Source organism: Phalacrocorax aristotelis, chromosome 20 (genome assembly GCF_949628215.1).
Source record: "Phalacrocorax aristotelis chromosome 20, bGulAri2.1, whole genome shotgun sequence".
NCBI lineage: Eukaryota > Metazoa > Chordata > Aves > Suliformes > Phalacrocoracidae > Phalacrocorax > Phalacrocorax aristotelis.
In genome coordinates this window covers 8,724,814-8,751,667 of record NC_134295.1, presented here as the reverse complement: position 1 = coordinate 8,751,667, position 26,854 = coordinate 8,724,814, and the positions used below count along the sequence as shown (strand labels likewise).

Here is a 26,854-nt window from a genome sequence, read left to right as displayed (position 1 = left end):
GGGCGGGGAGGCGGACAGATCGCAGGCGGGCGCGGGCGTTGCCGCGTTACGGCGGCCCCGCGACCGCCGCGCATCCGTTCGCCGCCCCCCTACGGCGCGCCCGGGCCGCTGCTCGCCCCGCCTCTCCCGCTCACGTGCGGCAGCGCCGTCAGATGACTCGGGTCGTCTGACCGGAGCCATCCTACCTCGCTGCCTTCCTGAGCCAATCGGCGCTGCGGAGCGTGACTGCAGCCAATCCGGGGAAGGCTGTGTGGTGTCGGGTTGGGTTGGAGGAGCAGAAGGAGGCCCTGGGACGGGCCCTGGTGGCTGGAGGGCGGCGGGCTCGGGCGGACATGGCTCTGCAGTTCGGCGGGGCAGGCGCGGCGGGCACGGCTGAGGAGCCGGCGTTGGTGGGGGGTAGCTTCGGGGCTGCGGACTCGTTCCCCAAGGACTTCGGCTACGGGGAGGAGGAGGAGGAGGCGGAGCTGGAGGGAGGCCCAGGGCCCGGCGGGCCCGGCGGCGGCGCGGGCGGGCCCGGCGGCGGCGCGGGCGGGGCGGACTCCAAGCCGCGGATCCTGCTTATGGGGCTGCGGCGCAGCGGGAAGTCCTCCATCCAGAAGGTGAGGGGCAGCCGGCGGCTCCCCGCCCGCCGCCCTGCCTCTCCGGCGCCGAGCTCTTTCTCCTTATGTTGCTGTTTAGGCAATTTCTGCTTTTTCATGTGGGCGCGTGTGGCGAAGTTGGAGTGAGGGGAGGCTCCTGCTTACAGACGCTTGCTTCCCAGAACGGACTCCGATCATCTGCCCTAGAGAGGAAGGTTGTGTAGCATAGGGCGTAGCCTTTGCAGTTTTTCGCTTTAACGCTTCAAAAATAAAAAGTGAAGGTACTGGTGGGAGATTTATCATGAGGTGTTTTCTTACGGATGTGAAAGCACCATGAGGGGTACGCGTGTGCGGCGTTTAGTGCTTCTGGTCGGAAGAAGACTTGAGCTGTTGTTCTGCCGTTTGATCCTTTGAAAGGGACTTCTGCTTTCGTGTGAGCAGAAAGGCAGCCTCTGGTTTCCTTTAGTACGCTACACTGAGCAAACGAGGGTCGCTGGTCAAGGAGGAAATAAAACAGTTCTGGTACCTTAGGTTTATTGGTAGTTTCATGAAGTCTCTGGTGTTTCTTAACAAAAATAAGACAAAAATGACTATTTTCATTTGCCATGTAGCTCAAGAGAAGTGTAGCACTAAGAATGATCCTATTTCCTCAGTGCAAGTTTTGTATTTGCAGTCCCTGTTACAAAGTTTTTAGGTGATGTTTTTATGGGAAGGTGTTACTAGCAAAATGCCGTGGTTCTCAGGCTCTACACTTAGGGGCCTCAAACTTTCGTCAGATGCACGTGTGGAATCCTTTAGAGATTTCTGTAAAGGTTTTATGCAGAGAAGCCTTTTTTGGACGTTGCAGTGTAGCAGGTATGAATCTGCTTCTTTTAGCCGTCTTATGGGGACTACTTGGTAATCCGTAGACTGTACTAGACCAATGGGTTTTGAACTGTAGTCTCACCTCTTTTGCTTTAGGCTTGCCTTTCTTTAGACAAGGTTAGCAAGAGGTACCGTATCTGTTAGTAAGAATTTTTTTCTATTGTGCTGTTCTGAAATACAGTGGAAGTCTGGGCTGTCGTTGCTTTTCAGTCTTTCCAGCTAGTCCTCATTATTTAGGCCTAATGCCCCCACTGTATGTTGAAATGCAGTGATTGCACTGAAAGTCTTTTTTTAAGTCTTCAGTCATGTCAATGGCACTCACTGTAGACTCCAATTAGATATCCTATTGTGTTATCCACATCTGAAAATAATGAACTCTAAAAGTTAAAGGGAAGCGATAACTCCAGATTGCAGCTATGTTTTAAGACTTTACAAGTCACTTCATAGATGTAGCTTTTGACCTTTGTTTTAAATTTTTTATTTTTTGTGACCGATGTTGGTAGCATCAGTTCTTTGACAACACATTCAGGTAGTTGTCCAGGAAAAGAACAGTGCGATATTGAGTATGCAGTAACAGGATATAAAATTTACCTGTTGCTGACGCTTCCCAATCTAGCTTGATAATTAGAAGCTGAGGTTTAGTTACCTAAGAGCTCATTGTGCTGCTGCATGAGCAGACTAACTGTGGCAATAATTTGAGTCACACTCGGAGTATCAAGAAATTTCTCTTCAACAGCATCCCTCCTCTTACATCTGTCTAGTGCAAAAATGGACATAACCAGACCTGACCCTTTTGTCTAGGCACTAGTTGTTGATCACCTTGCCAGAGGGTAGGGGTATGCATGATAAATACTGTATTGCGGAAAAGTATTGGCTTTGTGGGAGTCTAGAAATTTGTATGAAAAACATGAAGTATGAAACTATTCCAGCCTTCTACTGAGAGCGATATTAACAGGAGGCGTCTCAGAAAAGACAAAATAAAAAGGTCCTTGGGAGAAGCTCCTGTTTTCCTTTGGACAATTGGATTTTCTGTACTGGTATAACCTGTGAAAGTTTAATAGCAAATTGAGGTTAGGAGATTCTGGGAATATGATGATTGCTTTAGTTTATAAAAAACTTTTGTGCAGATCTATGACTTGCATAACTGGACTTACTGTACTGTCCTTATGTAATAGGAACCTGGAAAGAGTTCAAACTGGGTACCTGATTTTGAGTTTTTTTGGGGTGTGGGGTGTGGGTTATTTGTTGTGGGGAGTTCGGTTTTATGCCCTTTTTTTGTTGGTGTGTGGGTTTTTCGTTGTGTGTTTTTTTTTTTTTTTTTTTTTTTGTCATGGTCACCAGACTTGCTGCTTTGCCTTCATAAGATTAGCATAAATATATTATTGGGGGAGGGATTTGTGTGTGTGGTAGAACCTAAAGCAGCAACTTGTTTGGAGCTGCTGTAAACCTTTCATTTACACCCTTTCTTCTTTAAAGGTGTTAAATTAAGTGGCTTGGGGGAGTAGGGAGTCAGAAAAAGCTGTTTGTTGTGCTTTTGTAGCACACTTGAATACTTAGGAAATCTTACAGCAAGATGTAATGTAGTGCTCCTAGTAACTAGTGAATTCCTTCAAAAACTTTTGTCTGTCTTGTCTTCCTTTTGCTGTACTTACCCTCTTCCTTTGTCACCCTGCACCCCTCAAATCTCTCCTCTGGAAAAAAAGACAGCTGCTACTTCTGAGACCATGTAGCATTGTAGCAGCTTAAGAAATCCACAAAATTAAAGCAAAGATTCTGGAAAGCATGAAGACGACGAAATGGTTGTACATCTTACTGCTGTTAGGGAATCCTTTGGAAGCTGCTGTCCATTGTTGCTGGTGAGGCAGCTGTTCTCTTCCGATCAGTGGATTCTCAACACCATCTTGCAATACCGTGCCTTTTCTCTCTCTTTTCAGGGACCTCCTTCCATCTGCCCGTGCAAATTCCTTTCTGGACATCAGGGCAATAGAAATAGTCTAATATTACCTCAAGAAAAAAAAGGGGGTTACTATGACTGGAAAAAAAAAAGGCGTTTGAAAACCCATTCTGCATTTGGACTTATAGGTAAAGGTGCCTGTTTTTATGTGCAGAATGATCTTGTGCTGCAGTGGGGATTGTTGTTTATGAGTGGCAGTGCCTGCTTCAACTGTACAGGCTTCATTGAGGCATCCTTTATGGTGGCTTGGGGCAACTCCCAGTGAAGGGTTCTTCCCTTTGGGTTAGTTGCACCGTGAAGATTCTTAGAGAAGTTCTTGCTCCAGCTGTTGTTTCCTTTCTGAGGAAAAGGATGTAGGTTTCTCAGATACAAACCAGTTATTCATGTTTGCAAAGTGTCAAAAAAAAAAAAAAAAAAGAGGAAACTCTGCCAGATTTGCAACTTGCAATAGATAGTCTTCTTGCAGTTTATAGGTGTTGCTACAATGTACCCAGTAAGGTGTCTTGCAGTGGTACATTTTATTTGATCGTAAGCTCTTGTAGTAGGGATGTTGTGGAAGTCATTTTTGTCACTTGATGTATAGGATTATTGTTTGGTGGTCTGGGAAATTTTTATTTGTATGGATCAGGTCAACATTTCAGCTGTAAGTGAAACTCTGAATATGGCTGCTCTCTGATTTGTAAAAAACAAACAAACCAACCCCCAAAAAACCTCAAACACTTGCTTCCTTAGGGAGTCCATTCAGGGTTCAAGGTAGTGTGAATGAACATGTTGGACAAATTCAGCTCACACATCCAAGGAAGGGTAACTACTTGAAAATTGAGACAGAAATTGTGAGTATAAAAACCAAAACAACAACAAAAAAACCACCCCAAAACCAAACAACCAACAAAAACACAAAGAAAAGGGCAGTCCAAAAACATTGGAGGTGGTTCGGAAACACTGCATCAGGAGTGCAGCTTAACTGCTGCAATTCAAAAATAAAACCAAGTGCCGCTGTAGAGAAGTTTATTGCAGAGAAAAGGTTGTCCCATCAGGAAATAAAATTTAAATCCTGAAAACTCAAGAGATCGTAGCGGGTCAGATGTGAATGGGAAATTCAGAGGGATAAAAAGAAGAATCTGAAAGTGTACTGCTGAGAGTGCTGGAGCTGACGGTGAAAAGTTCTTAAAATATGGTGAGAGCGGGGATCTGCTAGGAAGCCCGTGAGACTGTTGGATGTTGGAGGTATAAAAGGAACACTTGGGAGTGATAAAAGCCATAGGGAAGAAACTCCGCAGATTCTTAGAATTTTACTAGCTTTGTCTGCTCTGCCTGTGTATGCCTAGTGAAGGTTGCTTGGCATCAGTGTTAGCTGCGTGTTTCCAGTCAGACACTTCCACAGCCTGTTTACTGGCTTTATTGAAGCTGTGTAAAGTGAGTGAGAGTGGGCGTAGATGCTAGGTGATAGAAATGGAATTTGATAAAAACTACATCCTGATTCCCCTACTAGTGTAAAAGAAACAGATGGGGAACATCAGTCAGGTAAAACATGCTGCTTTGGGAAGGAGGGGGAAGGGGGACGATGGTGTTGCTTCTCAGATGCTAATCTGCTTTGAACTGGATTCACTACTTCTGTCCTGCTCCCTGTGGGAGATGCTGAGTTCCAAAGAAGGAACACTGATTTCAGAATGCTTTAAAACTGTACTGCAAACCCTGAGGAATTTCTAGTCCTTGCAACACACCTGCTGTATATCTAGAACTGATCTTACTTTTCCACACAAATGTCCTGCTATTTAAAAGTTCATTTAGATCCTGGCTTCCTCAAACATTTGCTTTGAGGAACTGAATTTTTTTCCTTGGTCTTAAAAATCTAGGCTGATATACTACTTTGAACCTCACTAAAAGATCCATTAATGATGCTGTGTGGGGAGTTGTTTGTCTTGCAGGTTTTTTTGACAGACTGTTGCACTAGGTCTCTTTAGTGGATGACATCTGTAACAGTGTGAAGCATTAAAAAAAAAAATTCCAAGTGCTATACAGGAAATGTTTTTCTTTTTGCAGTCCTAGTGTTCGACCACCTTGCATTTGTAGTAACTTTTGTAATATGCAGTTGAGTTGCTTTAATGCAATGTTTGCTGTTGAAACTGACTGGTTTTACTACAGGCTGCTTTGCTGTGGGATTGTGTGCTAGCTCTGTTTGTTCAGGGAAGGGCTAAAATCCCAGCAGGGCTTTTTGAGTACTAGAAATGAGTATGTTTTTCATCACTGCAGCTAAACCATTTACCAACTACTGTGAAAGCTTTCATCATTTCTTTAGGGTACTTGAAAGGAGAGGGTCAGCAAACATAATTCATTTGTTTAATAGATGGCAAACTGCCTAGCTGCTTGGGTCTCTAAAACTGAGATGATGTTTTTGTACATTTTTAATGTAGTTTAGGAATGGTCTGATTATGTTGTGTTATAACACTTGACACCAGACTAAAAGCAAAGTTTCCTTGAGGAATTTGTAAGACTGGAAAGGAACAGTTCTTAAGAGCTTGCAGTTACTTAATTAACATGGTGGCTTTATACCAGATCTGAATTAGCTAATGTAGCAGAATTGGAAAATACTGTCTTAGACTTGCAAGGAAGAAAGGGTAACTGGGATGTCTGTATCTTAAGGCAGTAGTGTTGTTTAGACTTGTGAAAATGTTTAACTATATTCGGTTGGTTGGTTCTGGTTGAGGGTAGGTGATATCCATAGCTGATGCGGGAAGCTGTCTAATTACCAAAAGGAAACTGTACACTTTAGAATGGTCAAACCTATTTGTAAGATTCAAGTTGCAGAACTTTTACCAATCTCTTCTAATAAGATAAAGTCAAGACTATTATTTGTGTTCTTTAAACAGGTGGTGTTCCACAAAATGTCTCCCAATGAGACTCTGTTCTTGGAAAGTACCAACAAGATCTACAAGGATGATATTTCCAACAGTTCATTTGTGAATTTCCAAATATGGGATTTTCCTGGACAGATGGACTTTTTTGATCCAACATTTGATTATGAGATGATCTTCAGAGGAACAGGTGCTCTAATATATGTCATTGATGCCCAGGTAAATACAAATCAGTAAGAATCACAAGGAAGTTTTCTTTTTGCTTGGTGTGCGAGAGGAACGATCAAGAAGCTAATAGTTTATATTTTTAGCTAAGTTTGTAGAACATCTATTATGTGTGAAAGGATGCGTTGGTAATCTAACTTGTGGTGTCTGGTTTTTAGTTTTGTGACATGGCTGGAACATACGCTCCCGGTGGAGAGAGTGGAAAGGGGCGTGTACTCTGAACTTACATTTTCTGCAATAATAGTGAGAACCTGCTGTGCTAGGTGATCTGAATTATCCCTTCCCTCTGCTGTTGACTGCTATGGAGTTCATTTAATAATAGCACACTTCTGACCTCAGTTTCAAGTACTGATACTGTTGGGTATCCAGTAGCTTCTAATGAATTTAGGAATTGCACTATGGGATATTAATTGGACCACCTTAGAGATTGCTCCGCCTTTTGCTGGAGTTGAAGTGTAACCTGCCTTTTGCTCTGAAGCCTAGTTTTGTGTAGCATAGCCTTGTATAGCTAATGCAACCTCATTTACATGACAGAATCTAAGCTACTTGGATTTCTGACACTCCAAGGTATTCTCTTCTCCCATACTTCTGTTTAGTTACAGAAGGGAAGTTCTTGCACTGAAATATTTTGTCCTTGTGCAGAATGGAAGAGTTATCAGAGATAAAGCCATGTCATTCATTCCTGCCAAAACTGATTTACAGGACGACTACATGGAAGCTTTAACAAGACTCCACATCACAGTTTCAAAAGCCTACAAGGTCAACCCGGAAATGAACTTTGAAGTTTTTATTCATAAAGTTGATGGTTTATCGGATGACCATAAAATAGAAACTCAGAGGGATATTCATCAGAGGGCTAATGATGACCTTACAGACGCTGGGCTTGAAAAACTTCACCTTAGGTGAGTTAGAGATTTTGGCATATGTGATTCTACCGTTGCTGATATGTATACAGACTAATGGCTTTCAGATGTAATAGTGGATGGACCGCAGCAAGTCCTTGTTAGTTTCTTAATGTTGCAAAAACTCTTGTTATAAGATATACCACTGGGTTTATGGCCAAGCCTCAGCTGTTTGGTCGACTAAAATAAGGTAGGCTACTGTATCAGATTCCAATCAATAGATTTATTCATAAACTTGCTGATAATTCAAAGTCCTTTTGCACACTTTTCAGCATAAATTCAGGCTGAATTTGTACATGTGGCTTGGAGGGACAGGGTCAGGGGAAGGAGAAAGGAAGCTGCCTGCCTTCTAGTCCCGGCTAGTACTGACTTTTCAGCATGACTGGTTCTAAAAGCTTAGTCTGTTACTTGATATTTGTCTCACTTTTAAGGTGTTTGCTACCAATGCCTTTAAAATGGGCTATCTTTTCTCTGTTTTTACTGCTATTTTGATTCTTGTGGAACCTTTAAGTGTTACCAGTATCTCTCGGTGTTAGTATGAACAAAGTGGAAGGCCAGGAATGGGACTTGAAGAAATCTGGCTGAGCCTTTAATGCCTTTGTGATAAGGATTCTGTAGCTAATTGTGTTGTGAAAGCATGTTCAAATTTTTCTGTCTGTTCTCCCATCTCCTGGGAACAGGGGAAGTCTGTTTTATGTTTACTTCAGTCACTCAGAAGTTAGGTTCTTGGTGCAGTGGCCAGGTATATTTGTGATAAAGGCACCCCAGCTAAATCATCAGGCCTGAATGTTAGAAAACATAGCTTTAACATTTCTATTGCAATTCTGAAATACTCTTCGATCTGTGTTCTTTTTCTTCCTTCTCCCTCCCTCCTCATCTTAGCTTTTATTTGACCAGTATCTATGACCATTCAATATTTGAAGCCTTCAGTAAAGTGGTACAGAAGCTCATTCCGCAACTGCCAACGCTGGAAAACCTACTAAATATCTTTATATCAGTAAGTGTTTATCTAACAGAACTTTGAAATACATGGAATGTTAAAGCAAGTCCTTCTGCTAAGGAACGCTGGCTAGATCTGCCCTTGGGAGATTCGGGTGGCACTCCCGTTGGTGTACTCTGCTGTCCTGGTGTCTGCATTAGGAGCTCTTTACCACAGCTATATTTTACTGGTGCGTGCTTTGTGCAGGTTTCTCTAACTACTGACACAGCATAGGTTGGTTGGTTATAACTGTGGATACAGAAGTTTTCTGCCAGCATGATATACTGATTAGACTGCTGAGGCACTTAGCAGTGTAATGTAGCTGTACTGGCAGGAGACTCTTTTCATAATATGAACTTGCCCTTGAACTAAACTGTCTATTTCTTGTGGCCTGTGAGACTTTTGTCCTTATTCTTTTAGTGTTTGCATTTCATATAGAATTTGTGACACTGAAATTCGCTGCTGTATACTTTAAATCAAACAAAATGTCACCGTAGAGACAAGGCTGAAGTAGCCCAACTCATTTATGTCTGTGAGGCTGTTGCAGGCATGTGGACAACACAGAAAAAATCAGTTGCAACTGAAAGAACCTGTGCGGGTCAGGCGTGTCATCCCATGCTACTGTGTAATGCTTCTTTCCTGTGCTGGTAGAGGACTGTCTGTAATAACCTGGCCCAGTGGGTAAAGGGCATGTTAATGCCTACCCTGCTCAATGCCATGAGGGTATGGAGTGTGGCCCTGATGCCACAAGGATTGTGTGGATGTTCTCAGGACACTGCCTTGGGTATTCAGACTAGGTAGGAAGAATAATAAGGAATGTTTCTGGTGCATAAATGGAAATTAAACTTTGCCAGAAATCCATAGTGTATGTGTGATAACTTGCTTAACAGCAGAAGGCTTCTTGACTCTCTTTGAGTAGGTGCGCTTTGCCAAAGTGTGCAGTTATAAGTGGGATGGTACAGTTGGCTTGGTGCTTTTTCATACCCATAGCTGCCATAACGTGATACTCTTCATGGAGTCATAAGCTTAGAAACTGACTTCATTTGCTCTGCATTTTAAACTGCACGGCAGCTGCCTCACACGGAAACTGAACTGCCAAGATACTACAAGTGTAAAATTTAAGTGTCAGCATACTGTGATGAAGTAACTTGTCTCCGAGCCTGGGCGACCAGGCAGATGTGAATGTGTGTCTTTTCTGCAGTTAATAGACCCATAGAAGAGGAAGACTGCTCAGTTTGGGTTCTGGAAACATAGTAAAATGTAATCTTAATTATGATCTGGTAGATAATAAACTAAAAAGAATTCTAACCCAGTCCCCAGCTTTATTTTTGTCAACTAGAAGGTGATGTTGGTATGTACTATGGCTAGAAGGGTATTGTATTTATAAACTTCATGCTCTAAATCTTGATTCTGTCTTAAGCCTCTAAACTGGTTATGTTTAAACCATTTCCTGCTGTTAAGAATGTGGAAGTGTATGAATTCTACTTGAGACTTTAAAAATGCAGTTATCTTAATTCATCCAAATTCTTTCTCTTTCTGAAGAATTCAGGCATTGAAAAAGCTTTTCTCTTCGATGTAGTCAGCAAAATATACATCGCAACAGACAGTTCCCCTGTGGACATGCAGTCATATGAGTTGTGCTGTGACATGATTGATGTAGTGATAGATGTTTCCTGTATATACGGGTAAGTGATGAATACTCTTAGGAAAAAAGTCCTTAAAAGTTGTAGAACAGGTTTCAAACTGTGCAAGTAGTGTAGGCTTTGTCATCCAGCAAGATGCTACCGATTGGTCTGTAGAGCATATTGGTTCTGTAAGAAACTAGAATAAAGCCAAATGATTTGGCAGCTGGATTGAGCATTTGTACTCCGTTCATTTCCCTCCACTCATGGCCTTAGACAGCCATCTGACGTCTGTAAAAATCAGGTGTTTCACGTAAGCTGTGTCTCGTTTGGCATGGTGGGTGCAGGTATATTAATTACTGCAAATAAACGGGGTCAACAGCATGCTGTAGCTTGTAAGTGTAACTTGCAGTCGCATTACTTTGAGACTTGCTGCTATCTGAACGGAATAGCTTTTGCAGGGTCAACTCGGTTCTTGCTGACTTTCTCTGAGGGATGCATGTAGTGCCTGTTTCTCGCAATTTACAGCTGAATTATACTTCACAACTGATTTTTGGTGTGGCTCTGGAGAAGCGGTGGCTTTATTTTAGAACTGTGGTTGTAGCCTGGAAAATACAGTGCTTCCAAGAAATAACGCAGTGTTTAATGAACTGTCTCTTGGTGGGTCAACCCAGGGTTGTGTAAATGTTGGTTTGGGGGGTGTGTGTGTTTGTTTGTTTTTCAGGAGTGAGTGCTTATAAATAGCTTGCGATACATCTTTTGCTTCTACAGTAATGTAACTAACACTAATAACTTGCAGATAGAAAGCAGCATCATAATCTTTTCTTGTAAATGCAGGCCAGTTTAGCTTAAGACCAAAAAGTGTCCTGCTCCCTGTTGCACCCCACCCCTGCCCCGGCCTCACTAAGGAAGCCTTTCTATTAATTTACCAAAAGTAATTTCACTGAGATGTCACCCCATGGACATTTCTACATCGAAGTCCTGCAGTGTCATCTTCAAACCAATTACTTGGCTTCTTACTGTACCAACTCAGTGAGAGAGTATGTAGCAGTGACTCTTTGGTTTGAAGGTAAACTACGTGCACTATACTACCTCCATCAAGAATGCTCAGCTGTAAGCTGAAAACAGTATCAAGTGAACAGCTGCAGCTCTTAGTTTGATATCAAAAGAATGCATGCTGAGAGCTTGCTCTTACCATCTATCTTAGATGAGCAGTTATCCAGTGAAGGTCTCTACTCTGTTTAGGTCTAGCTTTCCTAAGAAACTTAAGGGGTGATAATGGTCTTACTTGTGATAGTATTAAGACCTGCATTGCAGGTCCTTCACTTGCTCACCATTCAGTATGAGTAATATTTTTCTAACTGCATTTAACAGGTATTTGTCTTGAAGTTACATACGCATGCCTACTAGCCTGTGTCTTGGGTTAACTTGTTCTTTCTTAGGTTAAAGGAAGATGGCACTGGAAGCGCTTATGATAAAGAGTCAATGGCGATTATCAAGCTCAATAACACAACGGTCCTGTACTTAAAGGAAGTAACAAAGTTTTTGGCATTAGTTTGCATTCTTAGAGAAGAGAGTTTTGAGCGCAAAGGTAAGGACTTCCTCCATTGAACGGCTTTTGTCTTTAATGTTTTTTATCAACTATAAAATATTAATATGACTTTACGAAGCCACCTTGATTTTTGTGTAACTAAATTGGTTTAATTTCTTCTGGGAGGCATTTTCTCCTTTCCTAGAGAAAGGTATGAAGAGGTCTTATTTTTATTCTTGTGAATCATTGCTTTAATCGCTGTCCTCCTGCTGAAATTACTTGTGTAGCTAATGTGGCCTGCGTCACTGTCATCTGCTACAGTGGAATCAGCAGAATGGAGTAATGCTTATTAAGTTTTGCTTGACAGCTGCTGTATTGTGAATAACCATAGTCTCTATCACGTGTTGCACTGATGTAATCTTCTTAACAGGTGACTGAAGAAATCAGCAGTAGTAGGCTAGTACAGCACGTGGGAAGAACTTACAATGAGCGCTTAATACATTGCAGGTCTAACCAACTGCATAGTTGCTTGGACCTGTAGGAATGGTCTTGCATGTGTTACAGGGTAGAAATGACAGTGTAGGCCCTGATGTCAGTGTGTTTGACTTAAATGGTGACAGTACTTAACCTTGGCATTTTAAGAAGAGAAAAAGCAGACGTGTTCTTTTAATAACTGTTCTGTATTTGATCTCAAGGGGTTTTTCCCCACGTTTAGGATACATATCAATGACATAAAGTGCAAGATAACGTTCAAGTGATGGTCATGCTGTACTAGCATGTTTTTGGGGGGTAGTCTTGTGTTGTTCCCTCACCTGCTGTTTATGAATATACACTTTTCTTTCCAAATGAGTACCTTTTTTTCCTAAAAACTCAGACTGTGTAAATAAATACTGGCATCAGTAAAAGTTTATTAAATCTTCTGAATCCAAATTGATACTAAAGTAAGTAGCATAATAGCTATTGGTTAAATGAAACATTTATATATATTTTTGAAGCTCTACTGATTACATAAACGTGCCAAGCTGAGCACAGTTTTTCCTTTCCCCTCCCCCTCCTTCTTGACAGGTCTGATAGACTACAATTTTCACTGCTTCCGCAAAGCCATTCATGAAGTCTTTGAAGTAGGTGTTGCCTCCCACAGAATCTGCAACCATCAATCAAGCGCCTCAAATATGAAAGCAGTGACTCACAATGGCACCCCTAGGAATGCAGTCTAGAGGAAAACTAAAGACGTTGGATAGACTTGTCAGCTCTTCACTCCAAAGTTTTGTGGAACAAGAGAAGAGTAGTCTGAAAGCCTGAAGTATGTTTCACAGGAGAAGAGTGGCGCTAACTGTGGAACAGCAGCTTGTAACTCATGTTGGACAACTGAAACTACTGTAAAAATACTTTGAGGCCAGTGGAGTTAGAAATGCCAGTTTGAAACCAGCTTTATTGCAAGTGCAGTGGATTTTCAGTTTGGAGTTCTATGTTAACAGTTTGACTGATGCCCAGTCAAAACTTACAAATGATTGAGTTGAGTTTTGCGTGAAACACTGAATAGTCACTTGCTCAACGTTTTGTTGTTGTTTTTTTTTTTTTTAATTAATCTGTAGAATATCCACCTTTTGCTTAAGTTTACCCTTTTGTCATGCAAAAAGAAAAAAAAAAAGGTGGTGTTGTTATTTAGGCTTGTTAAATTCAGGCTTTTTGTCTGGTGAGGCTGGTCTCACAAATCATTCCATAAGGTAGTTCTTGCTCTTGCCGATGTGCTCACAGTATTCTCATGAATTCTGTACTTGTTAAGTGGATGCAAGGTAGAGCTCTGTTCTAGTGATTCTATGTTGGTTTGGAGAGCTGACCTGGAGCTTCATTGTAAGAGATCATGATACTTTGCTTTCAGACCACGCTTCTTGGTATGCCCCCTTTCATGGAAGGGAAGTATTAAAACCAGAAATAAACTACCTGCTCTCTTTTGCAAAAACATGGATGTCATAAATCTGTGTGATTAATCCTAGTCACAAAAAGACTGCATGGCTAACTAAACTGAAACGCCTGCCATCTATTGGAATAAAGCAACCACTTTCAGCTGTTCCCAAGTGAAGAAATTACAAAGTTACTGACTTGACCGTGGATCTCTGTCTACTCTCTGACAGATAATCAAGACCGTTCCTAGGAAAACGTCTGAGGGTGTTATCGGGCAACTAAATATCAGTGTGCCACAACCTACTAATAATACTGGACATTGAAAGTGCGTTGATTCTGTACTGTGGCAAACTACTTCTTGTTTGTCGCCATGCAATCTGAATAGAATAGCGTTTTTCCTGATTTTGTGAATGCTGGCTTTCATACTATGGGAAGTATATCTGAATTGTTTTAATCTAATTTATTGGTATTGGTGTTATTACTGCAGATGTCATACTGTACATCAGCCTTGCTAATGCAGTAAGCTCAGCTACTGGCCCATAAAGATCTTGCCTCTTTTTACCTGTCCCTATGTGTGTCTGGGCGTTGCAAAGCCACTGGACCAACTGACTATACAAGTGCCACTATAAAAGTTTCTGCAAGATCTGTAACTGTAAGCGATCTCTGCAACTGATGTATTTTTGTGGTCAGAAATAACCACGGGATTGCTTCTGTGCTTATAGAGTGGATTTTCATTGAACTGTGTAAAAATGAATATACATGCATTAACATTAGGGTGTATGCACATACTGTGTAAATGTTCCTTTGTTTTAAAGATGATGTATGATACTAAATACATAAAAACTGCTCACAGTTCCCACAGTCAGCAGGAGACTTAGCACTTCAGCTGCTCCAGTTCAGTTGTCTTAATAGCAGTTGTAGTTGTGAACCTAGGCTTAGCCCCTTTTTGGTAATGGAACTGCAGGGTTTTTTTTAAAGGCAGTGTTGCAGGCTTTTAAGATTGGATTTAGTAGCTTGCAAGCTCTATCACAGTGTTCTAGTACTCAAGGGGAGCGGGAGAATAATTGGCAAGATCACAGGAAGGAAGAAATCATTCCTATTTATGCAGTGAGTTTTCCATCTTCTAAGTACGTGTGTATGTTCCTCTCTTTGTCTTCACTCTACATGATCTTGTGTGGATAAAATGGAAAAAAGGTCAAACTGTAACACTGTTGTTTCTGCTGGGAGGTGAGACATTTCAACAGAAGTCTATAAAGGCCTATATGGTAAAGCAAATTATAAAATGCCCATGTTATCTTCATAGTATTTTTAAAAGACGTTAAATACCACTTTCCTATGTGAGGCTTTAAAAATTTTAGTCAACTGTAGCTTTCCTCAATTAAAAGCTGACTCCAAACTGAATACTCTGTTTTTCAGAAGATGACTCTAGACTTTAAAGGCATATAAATGATGAAGTGACTTGTTCTCTTCTTTTGAGTAATGGTGAGTCTTAGGCTGTGTTCTGAAATTCTGCCTTGTGGTGTACATGCTGTGGTGGGTTTTGTTTGTGTGTGGGGTTTTTTTTGTTGGGTTTCATTGGTGTTTTTTTTGTCAGCATTACCTTACTCTTGAACGGTTGCATTTACTAAAGGTTAATGGTAGCATCTCAAAACAGAATACTGATTATTTTCACTACTACCTGAACAGTATTAGCTTTTAAAGTTAAATTTGTCTCTAGTCAGGAGCATGATCTTTCTTTACTTCACTAGAATTAGTCTTGATGTCCTTCCTAACATAAACTGATTTAAGTCAGATGCTCCTATTCGAGTGTTACTTAACCTGTTGCTGCTTTGCCAAAGCATTTTTTTGTTTCTGCTGAAATCTTTATGCTGCCAGAGAGGGAAGGGGGTGGATAGGAATTATTCTTTACTTTCTCCCTTATGCAGGGAGCTGTCTCCCCTTTCTGTGCTGACCTGCTGCATGGAGAGATCCTATTAGAGATAAGGGAAGGCAGCATCACAGTCGTCTCTCCAGTAAAAGGACTGAAATTGTAAAGATGATGAACTACTGCTTTGCGTTTCTGCCTTCCCCACCACTCTGAACCTGTAGTGGTACAGATGCTCTGCAGTGCTTTCTCTGCAGTCACACAGGAATTCTAAGGTGCAGATGGGAGGGTGTGGGGGAAGAGGGGCTGGCCTGCCTTAGTCTTCAACAAAAAGAGATTTTATTCCTTCTCCCTGCGCTCTCTTGCAAGATACGTGCCAAAGCCTTGAGGTGTCTGGCACCGATGGTTACTCATCCCTGGCTAGGTTTCCAGCTGACAATCATGCCAGCCGTAGCACAGGGAAGGGGAGGAGGGAAGGGCCAAGCCTGGGACGAGGGGCCAGAGTAAGAAAAGACGGTGTCTGTCTGCTGCCTTGAGGATTTAAATCCGCCTATCGTTTGGCTGGAAGAGCGAGCAGTCTTCCCCCCGTTCCTCTCAGACCTCCCCAGAAGTCACGCGTGACTGAACCCCTCGCTCGGTTTCTAAGGGGTAGCAGCTACACGGAGTGGGGTCGAGCCTCCAGGCAGCGGGCAGGGGAGCGCAGGGAGCGCTCTCCTCGCACGGCGGCTGCGGCCAGCGGCCCTCCCCGCCGCGCCGCGTCCCCGCGCGGAGAAAAGCCGCGGAGGCGCCGATGGCGGGCGCCGCCAGAGCCCGCGCGCGGGAGCCGAGCGGCGCCACGGCCGCCTGACGCGGGCGGGGCCGAAGCGCGGCCTTTTCGTGCGGCGGCTGCCCCGGGCAGCAGGGGGCGCCCAAACGGCGCGAAGGCAACTGTCGCTCGGCTTCCGGGCGGAGCGGGCGCTTTCCCGCCCGCTGCCGTTGTTTTCCGGTGCCGCGCGGGGGCGGGGGCGGGGGGGCGTGTTTCTGGGGCGGGAGGGAGCGCGCGATCCCCCGTGCGCGTGGTGGCGCGGGCCGAGCCTCGCGCCGTCCCTCTCCTGAAGGGAGCTCGCCTCCGCAGGCGCCGCCCGCGCGGTCGCCGCCGTCACGCTGGGCCTGGCGCGGGGCCGCGCGTGCCGAGTTGCCGAAGACCGGCGCTGTTGCGTCCGGCCCTCGCGCTGCGGGACGTGACGGGCCTGGGGAGCTGCCGGTCAGCCTCGGTACGTGCCGCCGGGCACCTGCGTGCGCGTGGTCTCGGCTCGGTTACGGAGGGGTTTGTGTCCCCCTTAGCGCGGGCGACGGCGGGTTCTAGCTGTGAGTACCTGTACCGACTCGCGGTAGGTGGCACTCTTGTAACGTGTCCACAAGAAGATGTAACAAACCCGTTTCCCTTCCCAAAGCTATCTCGGCTTTGTGTCTCAAGTAGGCTTTTTTGGGACAGATGCGCATCCGCTTGCTGCTGCACAGTAGGACGAGTTCAGAGGTGTTTGTAGTTTTTCCTTGAAGCTTGAGTTAGCTTTTAGAACAGAGCAGCTGAGGAAAACTGTCTTTAAACTTTCCTGTTTTGTCAAGTGCTGTTGCTGCATCCCAGGTAAAGCGTTTTATTTTTTCTTGCTTTACGTTTCCACTGACTCCTGCTGCTGTGCCTATAGCCGTCCTCTCCCTTGCTTTCCTTCTCCCACTCCGCTTTGTCTTCCCAGCACTGGTTTCTACCCTGGGAGTTGGAAATGGGTAGCAGGAAAGAAGTATCCTTCAAAAAGGAGTTCTTAGAGGCGCCTTTTCTGAATGCTGGAATGTTTTTTGAATCAACTTACACTTGATAAAATTTTCTTATATTGTCAGGATAAATACAATTTTGTCCTCCTGCCAGTTCATTCAGCTGCAGAGTAAATGTTTTTTTGCCCAAGATCCATCGTGTTACGATTTTTTTCTTTGTATTATGAACAGAGTATGTTTCTACATCTAGAGCTATTATTATATTTTCTTATTTTCAACATGACTGTTCACCTCGTTTTTGCAACTACGAGATACCCTTTTTAACTCCAGCATTTGTTCTGGCCACGTGTGCGTAAATGGGCTGTCAAAGCGGAGGTACAGAGGTGAGAGAGCCCAGCTGTTCTTGGTAGTGGCTGATGGTATGATGAGGGAGAGTGACATAAGGTTGCAGCATGGCCAGTTCAGACTAGATGCTAAGGAAGAAAGTCTTGACTGGGAAGTTGGTGCAGTACTTGGAACAGGTTACCCGGAGAGTTAGGGGTCTCACCCTCAGATGTTTTTAGGTTTCAGGTGGGAAAAGTTAGGGCTGACCTAATCTAGTGTTGGTGATAGCTTCGGAGGGAGTCTGGACATGATGGTGTTCAGCTCTTTGAATGCTGCGAAATCTTTCTAACTCTGCTAGCTGTGTAAGCAACAGATGAAACATTTTCTAATTTGCAGCGTATATGCAGTTCAAAATACAGGACGGGTGAAGAGAGATGGGTGGTAGGACCACCAGGCATAGATGTGTGTCTGTAGTGTTCAGTGTGTTTAAAAATAGTGAGAAAAATGCTTTTTTGAGTATGAGTTTGTTCTAAATACTAGAATTTTTGTGTTTCTAAATAGAAGTCAAAGCTGCAGCTTTGCAGTTTAGATATTTTCTTCCTTTGCACTCTGCTTGGATATTTGTTTTGAAAGCTATAATTTTTCTGGGCATATGCAGCCACTGCTTTGTTTCTGTGATTCACCTTCCAGATGGTTGTGTTTGAGGTGAAATATTAGTTAAAGAATTTATAACAATGTAATATAGTCAGCATTAAAAGAAATGTCACTGAAACAGCAAGTAACTTAAGATGTGCTTTTTAAAAATTCAAGTTTCACTATTTCACAGAGGAATAGATCAATATTCTGTCATTTAACAGTTGAGTTTAAAAACCTGCTGTGAAATGAAGCAATATATCTTCTATTGGATGTGAGCTACTTTGATGTTAATTCTCTGGTTTTGTGTCACTTAGGGGCAAATAAGCTTTTCAGCTCCAGTCATGACTCATTATGTCAGGCACTTACCGTACCTCCACAGCTATGCAATTCATATACAACACAAAGTGTGACAGCATTTTCAGCTACTTTGTTATACTACTATTTTCTTGGTTTCTTAAAATATATCTTTTATAGCTTCAAGCAGAGTGGCATAGTTTGTGTCTGTAACATTGATTGGGTCCTGCTTGGGAACAGTTTTCATGCTATTTTAGAAATGTAAATAAAGGTACTACTGTTTTATTTTTCATTGTTGCTGTGACAGCATTGATCCCAGAGAGAAATGTGAGCTCTATCAAATAAAAAGAACCCCAAACACCCAAAACCCCAGAAGACCCCAACCAAACCCTATTTAGCGATAATACATATTGCAAAGCACCTCCTTCACTTTAATGAACAAATATTAACAACACCTGAGTCCTTTGCATGGCATGAATTTCTACTGTTAACTGGGCTAAAGATTTCTGTGCATCATTTAGAAAACATTTCCCTCTGGGGATTCTGGAATGCATACCGCTGTGAACCTTTCACAGGTGTTAAGTATGAAGGGAGGACTTCCACATGTGATAAGAGCATTCCAAACAGCGTGTGCCTGCATTGGGGCTGCTTCTGCAGTTACTGAATTACTTGTGCAGCCTTTTGTAGTTATTTTCCCCTTGTCTTCAATGTTAACTGAGCACAGCTGAGGATCTTAACCTTCCCCTCCTCCCCACTCCAGCTGTAAAAGTTCCATATAATGGAGGAAAAACAGATGAGAAGGAAAAGAATCTGAAATATAGTCTGTTGTACATTTTTCCAGAACTGAACTACACAGAAGGTATTGAGTGCTTGCTGTTTGACACTGCGAGCCGTGCCCTTTCAACAAATTATGTTTCTATTCATAGAACCTGTCACTGAAATAGAGAATTTTATATTTGATAATGTAATTAATGCTGACAATTTCCCAGGTGACAAATAGATTGCTCATTATTCCCAGTCTCTGGGCATATGTGGAATGTAATCTCTTTGAATGGCTGGGTAACACACTGTACAATCAAAAGTGGTTACTGAATAGGATGCTTCATGTCAACTAGGAGAAGTAGCACAGTCACTAGGTTTGTGCCACAGCAGCGGCCTTCTGGAATCGTGCTCTGTACAAGTAGAGAAAGACTTGACTTTAAAACAATTTGCTCCACAGCATCAGAACCTGGTTACTGTCTTACAGTTAGGAATTGTCTATAATTTCTTCATCAAGTCAAGGTATCCTGAGAATGTGTTCACATGGGCTCTGGGATGACAAATTTGATTTGAGTAAATCGGAAGATGATTCTTCAAAACAAACCTTTGTTCTGTGTTGTAGGTGAAAATACAACAAAACCCAGCGATATACAATAAAGTACAAAATGCAACTCTGAGTATAAAGCATGCCTGGTAGTAAGTCAAGAAAGGTCCTTACTTCCTTCCTGCTGACCTGGGTTTAAATTCTATGTCAGGTGCACACAGGTGTGCCTTGTTATACACTTCTTGCTTGAGGGGAACGATTGGCACAGCTTTCCATGTGAGCTGTCTGTCTTTCCACTGACACAATCTAGGCAGGTTTTTTTTCCCCTCCCGCTCTTTTAAGGGATCACTGTCTTCAGAAGTTCTGGCTTGGATTATAATAGTATCTAATGTATGCAAATAAATTTTCTGGGTTTTTTGTTGGCATTTATTTAGCTAAGACATTTTTGCAACACAGTTCTGTAGAAGTAATTCACAGCTGCTATTAATAAATCGGTCCAAGCTAAGCCAGACCAAATCTGTAAAGGTTTTTTCGTCTTTTACAGAGAAAACGGGTTCAGGGCTGATGACACCACCTACAGACTGGTTTGCTGCTTTCTCACTTTTACTGATGGTAAAGATACGATGGTGGGTCATGTTCTTCAGATTACTGAGGCTGTAGTCAGTGAGTGCTCCTGGGTATTTGTTACAAAATAAGGCTTGCCAATTAGGTTTGTGAGCAACTGAGTTGTCTTGAGTAGCAGGGAGTGTGGCCACATTTGCTAGCCTGGCAGATTTGATGGAGGGCAAAAGACTGTTCTGACTGCCCTCTTTCTTCCTGTCCTTTATTTGTGTGTTATGTTAGAGGATTCTAATTTCTGTTCCTGCTTTTTGACCTTATATAATGTCACTTTTTTCAGCAGTCAGCTAGGTAATACAGAACTAATTATCCTGATTTACCTGTCAGACACTTGGTGAGGCAAGTGAAGAAAAGCAGCGGGGATCATTCAGAAGGAAAAGGACCAATTAAAATAAATCCTGTGTTTAAACAGGAGGTTAGAAAAATGCTGGAGGCTACAGCTGAGGCATTTGAAGAGTGGAGTGTTTGCAAGGTCCAGACTAAAGAATCTGAACTGTGACTTCTCTGGAAACTGTTTTCCTTTCACGGCAAAACAGATAACATTCTAAATGCTAAATGCAGGAACAGAGCTCAGCTTCAGGAGATAAACTTTTTTTTTTTACCTAGACCTCATGCAGCGTTTTTAATAGGGTTTTCATATTTCTTTCTAGCAACTACAAATGTCTAAAGTTACACACCTTGCTTTCATAATGGAATCGTCCGGAGGTGAATTAACTCTTCCTCTGACGTCTATTGCAATCCTAAGGTAGGACTTTATTTGATTAAAAAGTGGCAAATGTGTGAATCAGAAGGTTGTTGGTTCTTTAATGTTCCGTTTTCTTTTCTGCCTTGAGAGGGGAAGCTATTCTAGTCTGTCCATATCTTGCTTCTGACTTGGATTTTCACGACAGACTTTTTATTATTGATGTTGTGTCCATCTCCCTCATCTGTCTTCCCCCCCTTCCCCCAATGTCTTTCAGGCTGCTAACTGCTTATGCTTTATCTGAAATCTGTAAGAGAAAAGTAAAGAGAAAATATTTGCATTTATAAGCCTATATAATTGCTAAGTGTTTTGAGAGACTGATAATTTTGATTACCACTGAAAGCAAGGAAAAATCTCACTTCCCTGTAAGCACATTCACTCATCAAAAAGTCTTTGAGCCTCCATGTGTCACACTTCCAATCCCCAGTGTCTCAAGGCTAGTTTTTGTCACACTTCACATACCTGTTAGCTGGAACTCACTGGGATAAAAACATGCTCCCAGGCTGATAGTACTCATTGTTCAGAGCCATCTTCTGAGCTACTGCAGTCACTCCTAAGCTTTTGAAATCTTGTGTGAAGATCATCCAGGTGCTAGGCCAGACAGGTTTTGACCTGAAAGGTAAAATTGTGATTTCAAGGAAGTTGCTTTTGGAAAAAATCAAAGCCTGATTTGTGGTCTCCCGTCCCTGTGCGACCCCTCCCCCTCACGCCTTTTTTATTTATTTTTTTTTTTTAAGATAACCTTGATGGTATTTGACACAAATACTGATGGTAACAGCTTTTGGAAAATGACACTGTGTAGAGAAGGGATTATATTATCATTTTGAACTACAGAGTGATGAACAGAAATGTCACCTTTGTGTGGGATGATCTAAATGTTAAACAGACAATTATCTTAAGACAGTGTCTTGGTCTGATCTTGTAAATTCGGTTGATGGCGTATGATTTTATAAATACTCCTCAAAGACTGGTAAGAGATTAAGAAAATAAAAACGTCACCAAAACTGAAACAACAGAAGTACCCCTAAAACAGTCCTGTTTAAAATGTAAGAATTATTTAAAGAAAATAATGGGCAACATCTGTCTTTCTCTTGCCATCCAAGTACAAGGTAAACGATCAGGCTGTCTGCTGAAGGCATGACTCTGTAGTAACCTTCCATTAGCTGATGGATCAAAAACCTACCTTTTATGGTTTCTGAGGGAATTTAACTTCCTCCCATTAAAAATTAATAATAAAATTTAAAGCTTTCATCATAATGGGGTTAGGAGGAGGTGTTTTGATTTTTATAGCTATACCAACGGTCGAAAAGCAGGTTGAAACCATTGCAAAATTAGGGAAGAGGTCATCATTAGACGACCAGTGTAAAGTATCTTTTAAAGAACACTTTTGGATTTAATTCAAAGATTATTTTGTGGTGGTGTTGGTAAGCAGGCCATCCACACTTCATGGCAGATATGAAACAGAGGGAAGGTGTGAAATGTCTCAGGCTTGTCCAGGAATCTAGCAGATGAAGTACTTCAATGTGAACAGTCTTCTGTAGATTTTTTCCTAAATCAGTATACAGTAGAATTAAATGTTCCTCCACACCCCATGCACCCCCCCAATTCCTGAATGACAGCTCAAGAACTTTACTCCATGTCATGCAAATGGCAAGAGATGTGGGAGAATTTGGTATACGTTTGTCCCTATAGAATGAAAAATATGCCAGGTACCCAGAATGGGTTTAACAGACGGCCTGCAGCTGTCACTGTGACTTCCTACCTTAAGAACAATTAGGTTTCTGCTAGGGTAGAAGATTAGACCAACAAAAAGGAAATTCATCCAGAGAGAGAGAAATGCATTGATGGTTAATTATTTGTTTCACCCCACAATCCTCCCTCTGCCCAGTCTGAATCAAAATGCTAGAAAGATTTTGCTCTGTACTTTCATCAAATGATAATTCAGTTCTTTTCTTCATCTGTAACATCTGATCTGAAACAGTTGTGCTAATAGAACTGCATTAAGCTTTCCCACTGCCAGGAATTGATCTGAGTACAGAGTAAGAATTATCAGAATCCTTTCCCATTTTGGCTGTAATCCCCAAATTTATCCAATTCTCTGATGTACCAAGAAATAGCCGCTTATAAGGATGCTCCACTTGGAACTCCTGCTTCCGTGACTTACTGTGAAGGTTTACAACTTATTGGTTATGAACTGCTATGGGCGTTATGGCCATAAATGCTATTTTACGATACTGTAGTAAGGAAACACACTGCTAGTTTAGCTGCCTTTTTGTGTCGTGTTTTGTTCTGCACCAGAGTCGGTCAGTACGGGAAAAGGAAATGATGAGTACAGTAATGTAGTTAAGAAGCTAGACAGAACTGACATCTTTATCCCTAATTATGGACCAATGCTTTTAATTTTTTAGACTTCTGTGCCATATACTGAAAAACATGTTGCTTTTATAAAAATATGTAATTTCTGAGTAAGTTATTATCCTAAAAGGAGAAAACTCGCTTTTGGGGTTCAGGGTTATCGAATAAGTGAGTTATGTTGAAATACCACGTAAAAATAAATTCCCTGTTGGGTAGAAGTAATGTGGATCCTTTTCACTTAGATTCGCGTCTATTTGGCTGGGTAATAAAAACCCAGCTTCCAGTGAGTGAATTGGTCGTTCAGTGTTCCCTTACGATCTGAAGATAGTTTATTTTTCTTGCCCTCTAGATGGCTGTCTTGTTCTCCTTTAAAGAATCTGTTACACAAGGAGAGTCTAGTAGAGCTGCAAGGGAGAAAGTTTATTTAAATAGTCACAATTTTTACATTCTTGCATATTTGCAATGTACTTAAGCATTTATGAGCAAAAATGTTGATATGTAACTATATCATTGAAAACCTGCTGTGAACAACTGAGCTGATACGTCTTCTGCTACTGGGTAGGAAGAGAGTAAGAGTAAGTACTAAATTGTTTCAGAGAATTTAAAATATTTCCTAATACATTTTTCATTATATTGAAAACCTGCTAATTTATCATGGGAAGAAAAATTCTTTCGTGGTTCTGACAGGCACAGCTGTAGTAGTATTTTTCCATCTACTTAATTCTATAGGAATTTTACTTAATTCATTTATCTTAAACTTTTAAGTCTTTTCACTATAATCACAAATGTGTGGGGAGTATAGTAAAGATACTGAGGGAATGTTCTTTCAGTATTTCTAATGTGTTAAGAGCACAGGATGTACAAGGAGGTTTTTTGAGTGTAGTTTTTTTTTCTTTTTTTTCCGCAAAAGATTTCTGGCTTCATCTTGCAAATTTATATTTAGATGAACTAAGTCTTCAGAAGAAACTTGTGCAGAGGGTTGTCTTTAAATGGACTATTGTGAATTAATTTTTAAGGTAAGTGTTTTGTACACTTTATGTGAATGAAAGCCAGCAATGCAAAAATCTGTTTCTTTTATAAGCGCTGTTTAAAAAACCCCAAAACACCAAAACCAACCAACCAACAAACCCAACCCCCCTAAAAAAAAAAGGGGAAAAAAAAAAGGCAAACTGCAGAACAAAGCAAAAAACCCCCCAAAGCCCACAAACCAAGAAACTCAACCCACCGGAGGAAACGGCTGAAAACCCCCAAATGAAACACTGATCATATGTCTGTTTTGGCTAGTTAAATAATTTCTGAAACATAAGAAGTGCTTTATGGATGTTAATGAATACTCATGACCCTTTATGGGAAGTCAGCATTTGGTTTATATGCATTTATAGGAGGGGAATATGTGTAGTTGAGTACCATTTCACACTAATTTTCAAACCTTTGATTTATTGGATAATTGTAAATTCATGTAATTTGGTAGAATTGTGATTTGTTTGGTTTTTTGTATATGAATTTTGAAGTATGCACCAGAGCCCTCTTGCAATTACATGTGTAGCTTATGGCCAAGGTTCTAGTGACTCCTAAATCTGACTTTGTGGGACATGTAGGGTGATCGAGCTTATGCATTCTTATTCCAGTGCATTTTTGGAATACCCAAGTCATTACTTAAGTGAGACATTTAACCATGTTTTGGACTTCATAACTTGTAAATCATACAATAATTGTCAAACAACAGCTTAATAAAACCAAATCTTCAGGAATTACCCATTAGCGGTGTGGAGTTAAAACTTCTTGAGGTTTTCAGTTCTTCGTTGGTAATAAAACTAAAATTTTTGTTTGTTGAAGCCCTTCATTTGTTTTGTTAGATACAGCTGGTTAATGCAGGGAGGAGTGAGCCCGGTGTTTCCTATTCAGTTGGCATTTATCTTTATGAGTAAGTAAATCAACCTAGAACATGACCTTAGTATTTGCTCTGTTAAAGTACAGAGAGGCAGAAGGATCTGTTCTACATTCTTCTGAATTGTGATGAAGGTATTTAATTTTTACAGTGTTTTCTTTGTTTCTAAGTGTCTTTACATGTATATTTTTTCCTGTGTCTGAACGACTGAAAATGGAGTTTTCGCAGTAAGTGGCATACTGAACAAGCAGTGCCCTCCTTTTGACTGCAGCACGGATCTTGGGGGGGTTTAGAAACAACTGTCTACTTAATTGCTTTTAAAGACAATTGTTAAGGGATGATAACTTACTTAGCATTAATTAAAATAATTGTTTTCTGGAGAAGACTCTCTCATCTAGTAAGTTAATGCTTCTGAAGGGGAGATGTTAAGGTTATTAAGTAGCCTTCTACTGTCATGAAGAAAGGTGCCAGTTTCCATAAGTGACAGCAAGCACAGTATGATAGTAACTTTGGTTAGGAGGTGACTAGCTTAATCTGCCTCTCCTGCATACAGCAGGTCGTATTGTGATAGATAAGCAGTTACGCTTACTCCATGATTAAGGATGAATCATGTTTGAAAATCGTGATGTAAAGCATTCAGTGATCTTATCAGTCATTCATGGTATCTCCTATGTCATGCAGACTTTCTATGAAAAAGAGCAAAGTAATGAGGATCTGTCACATGTACTTGTGTTACGATCACAATTTCCATGACAGTACTGGGCTTTAATAGAGTCTGTCAACTTAGCTTAACCTGTAATGGCTCACATCACATCAGTCTTAAAGAATACATGAATCTATTAGTGAATAAGTTTAACTGTAATTTTACACGGAATTGTACCACAGAACTCTCTTAGGAAGAAAAAGTTAAATATAGAGAAAATACAGTGCAATTAGGTCACACAGCTTCTCAAGTAGTAGGATGAGGATAAATGGTCAGTTCACTTAAATCAAATGCCAAATAAGAGTCTCTTGAGGTTAAGAAAAACCCATCATGAGGTTTACTTTATTTGACTTTATTAAGTTATTTTTTTAATAGAATTTTCAACACTTCCTAATTTAAATATATATTCAACCAAGTAGGTGGCTTGGTAACGTTCTTAAAAAACATAAAACCTGCATTTGTTTTGACTTTCAGGAATGCATGTTCACCTGAGCTATTTTTTAGTAAAAAAAAAATAATCAGAAAACTCAAGGAGCAGGAGAAAGATTACAGTTTTATTCATTGCATAGCTATATTTGTATAAGATAGATGCGTCACCAGGAACAGTGACAGTGAAAGCGGTTGTGTTTGAGCAGAGAGGAGGATCCTTGAAACCTCATAAGTAAATGAATTGAAGAGTTGTTGGGGGAGTTTTTGTCTTTGGAAAACCTGGTTTCAAGACAACAGAAAGGTGATTTTTTTCTCTTCAGTGTCTGCAGCAGAGTCCTTCAGTCAAAAGGTGGATAATCTTTTTTTCCTTCTATGTTGCATTCTTTCTATTTTTTCTCATAGTGCCCTTTTCAAAGGATACTTGTTCAAAATATTCAAATGCCAAGAGCATATCCTTTTCTCAAACTTAATTGAAAATACCATAAAGACAGTGTGAATTTAAATGAAGCTCTGGATTTCATGGTCCAGCTGGGT

At 41.3% G+C, this 26,854-nt stretch overlaps 2 protein-coding genes across 2 annotated transcripts in view; both read left to right on the top strand.

The window, feature by feature from the left end:
* The first annotated feature begins 261 nt into the window (after nucleotides 1-261).
* On the top strand, nucleotides 262-18,574 carry RRAGC (Ras related GTP binding C). Its single transcript, XM_075114558.1, has 7 exons — nucleotides 262-599; nucleotides 6,267-6,470; nucleotides 7,179-7,378; nucleotides 8,261-8,375; nucleotides 9,900-10,042; nucleotides 11,422-11,570; nucleotides 12,576-18,574. The coding sequence occupies exons 1-7, from the start codon at nucleotides 333-335 to the stop codon at nucleotides 12,725-12,727; spliced, it is 1,230 nt and encodes a 409-aa protein (XP_074970659.1). The 5' UTR covers nucleotides 262-332; the 3' UTR covers nucleotides 12,728-18,574.
* LOC142066937 (uncharacterized) overlaps nucleotides 15,682-26,854 on the top strand; it is a 328,175-nt gene continuing 317,002 nt past the window's right edge. Inside the window, exons 1-3 of the mRNA XM_075115069.1 lie at nucleotides 15,682-15,703; nucleotides 15,817-16,532; nucleotides 20,854-20,948. Of these exons, the coding sequence (XP_074971170.1) occupies nucleotides 15,682-15,703; nucleotides 15,817-16,532; nucleotides 20,854-20,948 (833 nt within the window). The remainder of the gene's footprint in view (nucleotides 15,704-15,816; nucleotides 16,533-20,853; nucleotides 20,949-26,854) is intronic.